General features: G+C 38.3%; 1 protein-coding gene across 1 annotated transcript in view; it reads left to right on the top strand.

The window, feature by feature from the left end:
- The window catches only part of ABCC8 (ATP binding cassette subfamily C member 8), an 84052-nt gene that overhangs the window by 59240 nt on the left and 13387 nt on the right, over positions 1-11425 (top strand). The window contains exons 23-29 of the mRNA XM_050898201.1: positions 2196-2321; positions 3021-3120; positions 3734-3981; positions 4986-5146; positions 6310-6379; positions 7067-7224; positions 8446-8538. Coding sequence (XP_050754158.1) covers positions 2196-2321; positions 3021-3120; positions 3734-3981; positions 4986-5146; positions 6310-6379; positions 7067-7224; positions 8446-8538 — 956 coding nt within the window. The remainder of the gene's footprint in view (positions 1-2195; positions 2322-3020; positions 3121-3733; positions 3982-4985; positions 5147-6309; positions 6380-7066; positions 7225-8445; positions 8539-11425) is intronic.

Raw genomic sequence — 11425 nt, 5'->3', positions numbered from 1 at the left:
TCAAGAAATAATCATATTTCAGCTGCTTTCTGTTCTTCTTATTGGCTTGCTATAAAGTTGCAGATAGACATTAATCTTGTTCTGATCGTGTTTTTGGTGGGCAGCATTTATCCTTTATGGTGTCTGCTGTGACCTTGTCCCTCAGCTGTACACCTTTAAGAAATATTACTACTGTTCTCAATACAGTTCTGGTTTTCCGGTTAGTGTCTCTCAGGATACAGGAATTTTCTGCCTTCTTCCCCTCCCTATGAGGTTCATCTTAGCTTCCTCTTTTTCAATTGTTATATATTTGCATTTTTTAAAATATGCACAGCTATGGCCTTGTATCAGTGTCGTGGTTTAACCCCAGTCAGCAACTAAGCACCACGCAGCCACTTCCCCCTTCCCCCTCCCAGTGGGGTGAGGAGGAGGAAAGGAAAGAAAAAAAAGTAAAACTCGTGGGTTGAGATAAGAACAGTTTAATAACTAAAGTAAAATATAATACTAACAATAGTAATAATGAAATATAGTAATAATAGTAATGAAAAGGAATATAACAAAAAAAGGAAGGAGGGGGGAAGAAAAAAAAAACCAAACCAGTGATGCACAATGCAATTGCTCACCACCCGCTGACCGATGCCCAGTTAGTTCCCGAGCCACGATCCTCGCCGCCCGGCCAACTCCCCCCTGTTTATATACTGGGCATGACGTTCCATGGTATGGAATACCCCTTTGGCTAGTTCAAGTCAGCTGCCCCGGCTATGCTCCCTCCCAGCTTCTTGCACACCTGCTTACTGGCAGAGCACGGGAAACTGGAAAGTCCTTGGCTGAAGATAAGCGCTACTTAGCAACAACTAAAACATCGGAGTGTTATCAACATCATTCTCACACTAAATCCAAAACACAGCACTGTACCACCTACTAAGAAGAGAGTTAACTCTGTCCCAGCCAAAACCAGGACAATCAGTATAATCTTTTTCATTTTCTTTATGAATCTCAGACCCATTTGTAGGTGTTCGTGTTTTATGAGATCCTTTATGAGAATTATTTTATTTTTTGTCTTCTAATTGGATTTCAGTAATGTTTTATGAAATATACTGTTCCAAACAGCCTGTAGGACAGGAAGGATTTGTATTAATTAAGTTTATAAATAAAAATTATTTATTAAGAAATAGTTCAGATTTTTTTCCTACGCACAGGTCTTATTAAGCCTTAGCAAGTCTTACCCAATAGAATGCAGCAGGAATATTTATTTTATTTTATTAAGGAATTTTAAATAAAAATATAGTTTGAAGTATATGTGATGGCCCTCCTAAATCTTCCTAGCAAAACCCTCAGAAGAATTCAAAGTCCAGCCCAGTTACAGGTTTCCTGAATAAATTGACCACAAAAAGATCTTTGTTTGCTTTATTTTTTCCTTTCCTCTGGTGTAAATTCTTAGCAATAAGTGGAATAGATTATTTCCCCAACCCCTGCCCATAGAAATTTCTGAGTTTCCCAGGAGAGAGAAAAATAAATACTGCATTAACTATTTTCTAATAATGTCACGTGGGTTTACGATCCACACGCCTCATTTTCCAATTCTCCTTGTCAGATCTAAAGTGAAGGTGGTTACACTGTGTGCATAATGTAGTTACACTGATATAAATCTGGAAACCACACCCTTCAGACTTTGTATTGCATAGATAATTTTTTTCAAACTGTGTCCACTATTTATGCTTTTAAAAGCTTTAGGGATTCAAATTCCCTAGCTTTTCCTTATCAGGTCCATGATATCAAAGAGACGGTGGAGCCAGCATGCTCATACCTAATTGCCTGAATGAGGGCAAAACACGCTGCACACAGTGTGTTGCTAAAAGCCTTTTCCTTTTAGGAGGTAAGAGAACTCTAAAATCTTATCTTGCTAATGACTTGTATTTAGGAAGAGTAATGCAGTCTCCTGTCTGTTGACGGGGTCCCCGTTCTTCTTTCTTACTTAAAAGCAGCCTTCCTTTCTGAAAGCATGAAGTGCAGGAAGTTTCTGTTTTTGCAACATCTTGAGTAAAGGGGATAGAGTCAAGCGGTAACTGCACTGTCTTTTTAGAAGACAGATTTGTTCGCAGAAATATTCTTTATTTAAGAAAAGAGAAAATTCTGTCCAGGCACAGCAACGTAGCTTTAAAATAAATAGAGATACATGGCTATTTATCTCACCACTTGTGTTTCTAACTTTTTAGATAATTGCGATGAAAGATGGTAACATCCAGAGAGAAGGAACACTCAAGGACATTCAGAAATCAGAGACTGAGCTCTTTGAACACTGGAAGACGTTAATGAATCGACAAGACCAAGAGCTGGAGAAGGTTTTTGATGGGCAGGGCGATCGACATTTGCAAAAAATGTGTCTTTTTTTTTTCTTAGGTTGAAAGCATTAGCAAGGATTGACATGCTGTGTGTGATTTCTAACTTAGTATGAATGTAGTATTACTATTACCATTATTATTTACCTATTAAGAGAAATTCCTTCATCTAGACATCTTATACTTCCTTGATACTGTTGCCTCTGATCCATTCTTGTTAGGAAGCCCTATGAAAATACTCTTTTCTAAGGAAGATTAAATTGGGCCATTTTAGGAAAAGCACTGGTAATGTGCAATATTGACAACTGCTTCTCTAAATATGCCTGAATTTACTCATTGCTTTAGGTAGTAGTTTTTCAGATGTGCCTATATCAAGCTCTCTAAATCATTAACACATATTGTCTTTAATGCTATAACACAGGAAGAACAAGATATTAATCTTAGTTCTTATTAATTCAGGGATATCTGTCCAAGTTAAGATTCCAAGAGGGTTGGGATTGACAACCTGAAATTAATGTCAGATATCTAATTTATGTCCTTTGGTTTTACACAGAGGTAGCAAATCAATCACTTATGACTGCTTGCTGTAAGATTCTCACTTTTATTTTTCACTGATGTTCTGAATGGAAACAAATTTTGTCATAGCTAGTAATTTTGTTATTAATTCTCTGGTTCAAAGCACATGAACTGTCCCTTTTTTAGGAGACTATTATTGAAAGAAAAACTGTTTTGGAAAGAACGAATCTCCGGAGGACTATGTATTCTCGTGAAGCTCTGCTGAAAGATGATGAAGAGGATGAAGGTAAAAGGGCACCCTTTGAGCCCAGTACCACTACATTACTGTTTCACAGTTAAATTACATTAGAATGAATTAACATAATTCAAACTGGCAAGAGAATAATAATTTTTCAGGTGGGTCGTGATTTGTAAGAGTGCTATTTCCATTGATTTTACCTCTGGGACTACAGTGATTTCAAGCATTCAGAAGTCATAGCTTCTTCCAAACTTTTGAGGTTTTTTTCTTATGCTTGAACATGATTTGATAATGAAAGAGGAATAATATTGAATAACTTATGCTGGGTGAGCTTCAAACCTGTCGATAGCTAAGCACACTCGTTTAAGGTTTTACATAGGAAAAAATTGCAATTCATTTTTATCAAGCCAGTACTTTTAAATTCCAAAAATATGGCTGAAGACATTGATCGCCTAGTGCTAAGGGTTTTTGTATCTTTTTAGCATGCATTACTACTAAATTTAGTAGGTTAATACATGCATGCCTGAGCAGGTAATTTCACCTTAAAGCCACTCTTTGTCCTGTATGATAAGACCTGTTCTGTAGCTGCCACTTGCCAGCCCCTATGAGAGGTGTGTATGAGTAAGTCAGTGCGGCTGTGCTTTTCTCTTGCACATTGCAGAAGAAGTAACAGAAAGTGATGATGAAGACAACCTGTCTTCGGTGCTGCATCAGAGAGCAAAGATGCCCTGGAGAGCCTGTGGCAAGTACCTCAGCGCAGCAGGAATCCTCCTTCTGCCACTGCTGATTCTGTCCCAGCTGCTGAAGCACACGGTAATGGTGGCCATCGACTACTGCCTGGCACGCTGGACTTCGGATGCCATTTCTGGGAAGACAGAGCTAGAGCTGAAAAACTGCTCTCACTGTGAGGTATGTAATGCCTCCTTCACCTTGCTCTTATGATTTAACCCGTCGTGATCTCCCACTGTCAACCTCTGCTCCAAAATTTGTATGCGATGTGCTCTATTTCTAGTAATAGAGCCACTCCAGAGTATTTTGAAGGTTAATGCATTTTTGGGTACACAGTGCAATAAAACTAACAGTTCAGTTTTGCGCATTGTTGTTCTCCTTTTGCTGGGTTTGTTGTATTTTCATCATCTAGCTGATACACCTAAACCTTGGTCTCTAAAGTAATTTTGATATCATAGTTCTTTTTTCTTTTTCCTGTACTATTGCATTCTCACTGCAAATAGGGCTTTCAGGTTTTGTAACGTATGGGAAACACAGATTTTTTTTTTTTTTTTTTTTTATGAAGAGCACACTTTTTTGGTTGATTTCTGTGTGAATTCCACATAGAACTGACCACAGTGTTACCTAGCAGGGTACTCTGTATGTATAAAACAGTAGTGGAGGGATTTTGTTAGAACTGGGATTGTTTTCTTTATTGGGATTTAGTGCCTACAAATAATCCACATTAATGTTTGGGAGGTGCATGTGTGATTTCACTGGAGTCACACTTTCATCTCTAAAAGGTGCTTTATTGATGCTGGGTTTTAATATGAAATTAGTATTTCAAAATAAAAACTATTATATTCTGTTCCTATTCAAAAAATAGACCAAAACAACAAAGCCATAATAAATGATTTGAAGATGTTTTTTTTTTCTTCAGATGAAATTATCAAATATAGCTTTTCAGGGTTTTTTGTAGTATTCTATGATTTTAAATTTCTCATTAATCTCTTATTTTCATGCAAACACTCCTCTCTCTAAAGGATAATAAATTGTGGTTTAAGATGGTTGAAAATCATTGGCAGTTTAATTTAGGGAGGAAAAAGGATTTACTCCTTACATTTTTTCAGTCCTGTGTTTGTGTTTTTACAATAAATTTTAAACATAATTTACAGTGAATAATTTTGTTTTTCTTTGTTTCTTAGGATTTCAACCATTCTCCATATTCAAAAGTTTTCAGCATTCTCTGCTGTCTTGGGATTGTGTTATGTCTTGTCACATCAATAGCGGTGGAGTGGACTGGCTTGAAAGTCACCAAAAAGCTACACTCTTCTTTACTAAATAAAATTATTTTGGCTCCAATGAGGTATTCCTCTGATTGTAATACAAATTGTGTTGTAGTCATTTTGTGTTCCTTCTTCAAGGCAGTCTTCTAAGCACAGTTTTTATTAAGAAGTGACCGTGAATCACTTTTTTTTAACGTGTCATTGAAAATCACAAGGTATCAAACTACTGAGCAATTTTTGAAAATGGTACCCAGGTTGCTTGAGTTCCTAGACAGTAGTCAAACACCTGCCTGACTGCGACTTTAGCGATTTACTTCCTTGCATGTTTAATTCCTCTTTGCTGTTTTTAATTAAGGAGAAAACACAATTATTGATCAATATGTTGTACAGTTCATTCATAGCATGCATCATAACCTTAATCACTGGAAATATTTGCTGTCAGGCAGCCATTGTGCAACCCTATAATGAGCTTAGACAAGTGTCATCACAGGCATCATTAGAGTACACTGGGATGCACAGATACCGGTAAAGGCCTTTGTTGTACTGCATAAGTTTTATTTCCAGTGCATGAAAGGAAAGTTGTAGCTTGATTCAAACCTGCAGCTGTTACTGAACATTAGGAAAAATACCTTCTTATCTTTAAGCTAACTGTATTTGACCCAGAAATCATGGAGAAATAATATACATGGAAAACTTCAGATATTTTTTTTAAAGACTTTTTTTTTTCAGGATAGAATTAGACTTCAGGTTCTACATGAGTTATGGAACAATTAACAATTACAGAGCAATAATGAAGTTTGCATTTTGCATATGCAAATGTAAAGGAAAGGTCTCTTTAATATATTATTCCAACAACTGTTCTTAGTTGTTTCTGTTTCCAGAGAAATGCGTTTCTGTTTCCAGAGAAATGCAAGACTTGCGATTTAACTTTGTTTGCGTTTTTCATGAATTGAAGAGGCCTCAAATTGCAAATCTGAAAGGCTTTTTAAAAATGTAATCATGTGATTTGCATAACTTAGGCAGTAGAGGGAGCTGAGGACATGCTTGCTGTTGTGTTAGGTTCAAGATGACCATTTTATTGGAAAGCCATGGTTACAGGGAAAAATGAGAAACTTTACTGTGGTTGTCAATTTATTTGCTTGTGTCTGTGATACAGTATCTAGCTTAAGGAAGACAGGAAAAAAAAATTAAAACTATTCTAGTATCAGTATTGTAATCTTTCCCATTCCTTGTCTCATTTTAGGTTTTTTGAAACAACGCCTCTGGGAAGTATATTGAACAGATTTTCAGCTGACTGCAATACCATCGACCAGGTACTGAATAAATATATTCAAGCTGCCAAGTTATCCTATCTTTCCCAGTCTGAAAGACTGGATTTTCATTTATTGTACACTCATTTAGATGAAGTCTGTAATTTTGACTACTATATCAATTTGCATCATGATTTTCTAGGTTCAGAATTAATTCCTCATCTTAAATGCACATTGAAAAATCATTTATTTGATTAAGATGCCCTGTATAGAAAAGGGAAGCGAAATTAGATCAACAGTGATATCCCCAAATTAAGAAGATCTACTTTTTTTAAAAGTGGGTAAACACATTAACTTGACACATATGAGCAAATGAAATGAGAAAAAGGCAAATGCTGTTGCTCAAAATAGAAATGACTGAAATTCAAATTATCAGTATTTACCCCAGACTGCACTGCCAGTTCATAGGATTGATGCAGACGCTGACATCGTCTGTTGCATCCCATCTGTAATCCTCTGACATGAGGATTGTGCTCCACAATGCAGACATGTGAAGCAGCCCCACAGAAATCCCCACAGACTTTCCCAAAACTCAGCAGTCAATTCAAAAACAAATCTGTATGTTTAGTGCTTCAAATCCACAATTTTTTTTTCCTTTTGTAAGCGGGAGAAAGGAAAATGAAATAATGCTGTTTTAAACTTGGTAAGTTATGGAAGATTCCATGTGCTTATTCTTCTTTATCTATACAGCACATTCCAGCTACCCTGGAGTGCTTGAGTCGATCCACTTTGCTGTGTGTATCTGCTCTTGCTGTCATCTCATACGTCACACCAATGTTTCTCATTGCCCTGGTTCCCCTCGCAATCATGTGTTACTTCATCCAGAAGTACTTCCGAGTCGCATCACGGTAAGAGCATAAACCAGTATCATTCTGGCAATAGAAACATCTTCTGCAATGCATGACTGCATTGCAAAATTGCAGTGCTGGGGAAGTTCATGTTTAAATTCGGTCCTGTCAAAGCCATGGCCCTGTCTGGAAGTAAGCCAAATCCACTATAGTGAAAACGTGTCATTTTACAAGTGCCTTTGTCTGCAGCTCTTCAAGCAGAACTTCTGGGAGGCATGAGCAGGGTCTTTGTCCCTGATCAAAGTTTCTTAGAGTTCACAGGACACAAAAACCCAGCTGGATTCTGTCCTCCCCAAAGGCTGCGTGCTGGGCACGTCCAAGAAAACGTGGTGACAGAACAGGGGAACTGATGTCTGCCTATCTAGGTGGAAGTGGAAATCTCTAAAGCCAGGGAGAGGCTGGAGAATGCGGTATAACCATGGTGGTACTGCTGCCCATCAAGGATCCAACATGTATGAGCATCCTCTCTTGTTCTGGGTGCCTTTTAGCTTTTAACAAGTTGAAAAATTTTAGCCATATCTGTGATTTTTCTCCTTCTGAGGTCATACAGCTTCCCTCCCAGTGATGCTCAAGAAGCGTTTGCAGCAATGCTGCATTTATCCCTTCACGTATGCATGGATCGAGAGGGAGTCTGCCACCAATTTACTTCCTGCTGGAAGGAACTGAGACTAAATAGAATTTCACCCCACGTGTGCTTCCACTGATTTGACAACTAAACATGAAATGGAGAAGCACAACCTAATGATGAGTGCGGGGTCCCATTTACTCTACTGAGTGTATGAGCAATACTGTTAGCTCAGTGAGAAGCTGTGCTGTCATCTGGGGATGGAGAGGGGAGAGAGTGGAAGTTGCATTTTGCCTTCTGCTTAACTCGAGCTCTTATTTGCAGTATCCCATTAAATTTATATTCAGCATAGAGCCAGAATGGTGTTTAAATGAATAAACAATTGAGTATAAGAAATAGGAATATAGGAGAAATGAGGGAAGGCAGTGAAGGGAAAAGACCCATTCAGAACTCCAGCACTGTTTGTATTCAAATTTTAAAAGAAAAATCCTCCTGGGTTCTCTGTTCCCTGCTCAGAGACATGCAGCAATCTCTCTGAACCTTACACATGTAATTATTGTTGATGATATTCCCATCCACTCCCTGGGCCTGTTTCAAGACAATTACTGCACAACAAAACTGGCTTTTTACAAAGTTCTTTTCATAACCCTCTCCAGGGACCTGCAGCAGCTGGATGACAGCACTCAGCTACCATTACTCTCCCATTTTTCAGAGACTGTTGAAGGTCTTACCACCATCCGAGCCTTCAGGTATAGTTTTTTAAGAAACATACATTACCTCGCTTTTGAATATCTATCTCTGATTCTGTTCTGCAACTGTGCAGTTATAACTAATGGTTATTTGGATCACCTGGAAAATCCAGAGTCCCCAAAACACTGGTAAGGGGGAACTCCAAAACACTGAAGAACTTTAAGCATTTTGCATGTGAAGGAGTTACTGTAGAAAAACAAGCTAACGTGTGTCAGCTGCCCTGTGGTAACTCTCCATACACTTGCACGCAGCCTGAAAAAAACTTGTGGGCAAATGTGATTTAAGAAGCTAAATTAGCTTGCAATTACCGCAGCATGTGGTGTGGCAGACTATGCGCTTGGACAATTTCCACGGAACAACTAATATGCACTAACTTGTTATGCCAGAGTAATTTGTGTATGAGTCGATGTCCTGGTAAGATAAACTGTGCGTGCTAGTGACTTCAGAGGATACAATAGCACCCTAAGTTATTTTTCAGGTTGCTAGCTGAAAATGTGGTTGTTTATACTGATTTTGAAAATACACAAGCTGGAGACAAAGTCTTTCATCGCCTGTTTTGATTCATTTTTCTGTCCACATAAGCTCACAGGAGCAGCCCAGGAATATACAACCCTGGCACGTTATCAGGTATCTGTGTTACAAAAATGGCAGTCACACTGATACTAGTAGAGGTACCCATAAAACTACTGCTGAGCTGACCAGCTGCTTTCCCTACACTAGTGCTATTCTTGTCTTCTCCCAGTTGACTCAAATGCGGTCAACTGTCTTCCACACCCATCTCATCTAGATGTCTACACATTTTGTCAGTTAATTATTACCGTTACCATTCTATCTTTGAAATGGTAGTGCTTATTCCTCCAAACCTATAATTTTAATTTTATAATAGAAGTAATGCACAAAGTTAACTTTTCTTAAACTATTCTAAATAGGATATAAATAGCTCAATGTAAGAACAACCAATTTAAGATTTTGTTTCTTTTTGAGTGAAGATAGCTTCCTGAAGAGTGGTAGGACAGCATAGTATTTTCCATTATTAATTACTGTTATTGGATATTTAATTTGTTGAGTGCCAAGAGTGTTTTCTAGTTTGTAGTTGTGTCTATGTTCAGTTTTAAGGGAATTCAATTTCTCTTTTAATTGTTGCTTTTCTCATTTATCTGTATATTCTTCTACTTCATCAAGAGGATCTTTAGAGTATTATGGCTGTATATTTTCAGGTGTTGATACAATAAATAATATTCAATGCCATCTAGCTAATATTTTCAGTCTTTTGGAGCATTCCCCCTTGATTCTTCCTGTCACCTTGAAATGAAATCCTCTGTTAAAGAATTGTGTTTGATGCCTCCTTGTTCTTAAATCTTGCAGTAATTGATGTGTCTCAGACCCAAACAGCCATGTGTGTTCAGTAAGTTCTGTATTCCATCTGCCTGCCAGCCTCCCGCATCAGGTGGTAACCCAGCTATTTTTAGGACTGTGTAGCTTTTCAGCTGCCTAACATGTTAGCAGGAGTGGCGTTTAGACTTGCTAGCTTGAGCATCCCTAAAAATAACACTAATTCAGGAATCCAGTCATTAAGTTAGGAGGTGCCAGTTATTCCTGTAGTGTCCTTACCCTTGGTAACTCTCCGTCCTGCACTTACTCAGAATGCATAAGGAAAGAAATGTACAAAAAAAATCCAGTGGGAGATCAGAAAGACAGCTACTGCTGCAGCTATAAATACATCTTCAGCAGATGCCCTGGCCTGATTTATAGTTTGCTATCTGGCACCTCAAATAGCGTTGGTGCTAAACAATCAATAAAATGTAAATGTGAAGGCTTCTGCAAAGACTGGTCTGTATTCTGAGAGGCCTGGTAATCTGGGGACACTTTCTGAAGAGAAATTCTGATATTTCTGCAGTACTCCACCAACAGTGGTAACTTCGTCTGCACCCCCATTCCACGTGCATATGCATGACTGAATCGTGATGCGTAACTAACATCTTCTTAGGCATATCTGCATCACATAATACCTCATGGTATAGAGATATGAAAGTTAAATGCGACTGAATTGGTTCCAGAAGCAGTACAGCCATCTCTGTATGGTAGGGCACTGAGGGTAGTTAGTCCTGAGGAAAGGCAGGGCTCACTAGCTCTGATGCTGCGTGGCGCTCACGCTCGCTTTCAAGAAGAACCACTCTAGGCTATGCAAAGACACCAACGCGCTCGGACCCAGCCCAGGCCGTTCTCCATTGCACACAGCAGACGTGTCTCGTGTCTTGGCACATTGGCTAAGTTGTGAACAGCTAAATTATTTCCACAAATCGGCACTTATTTCTTATCCTCAAAAGCATAAGCAATTTACATAGTCATAACTATTATACTGTACTCAGAAGAAGGATTAACATGCTCTGCAGTGAACAAATTTGAAAGCTTCTCTAAGCTATGTACTTCATACTTAAACAAAACATTGTCATATCTTTCTCTCCTATCAGTATAAGGAGAGCTGATTTTATAAATAAGTAGTGCTTGTTGCAACCATAATAGCTAAGGATATAAATAGGGCAAAGTTTTATAGGGGAAGATTAGCAAGTTTGTTAAACTTGCTGATGTAATAAAGAGGGGAAAAAAGCAAGCTTTGGGTGCTTAAACTAGATCTTCAGGCCTTCAAGCTTCTATTACTACCCTGGAAAAGGCTTTTGTGCCAGGCTTTTCCTTTATTATTAGACATAATTATTGATACACTTTATTATTAACATCACATTAATTTACACCTATGCAAATAAATATGCCCAGCTAAAAGGAGTGACTGGCTGACTTGCATGCTTGCCAAGACCCTGGTCTAAATAGGTGTAGCAGGGAATCCTCTGCCATATCTGCTGAATTCAAGGCAGAATTCATTGATGCAGC

This window comes from Gymnogyps californianus, chromosome 5 (genome assembly GCF_018139145.2).
Source record: "Gymnogyps californianus isolate 813 chromosome 5, ASM1813914v2, whole genome shotgun sequence".
Lineage (NCBI taxonomy): Eukaryota > Metazoa > Chordata > Aves > Accipitriformes > Cathartidae > Gymnogyps > Gymnogyps californianus.
Note: the sequence above shows the minus strand (reverse complement) of the source record. Positions and strands in the feature narration are given on the sequence as shown.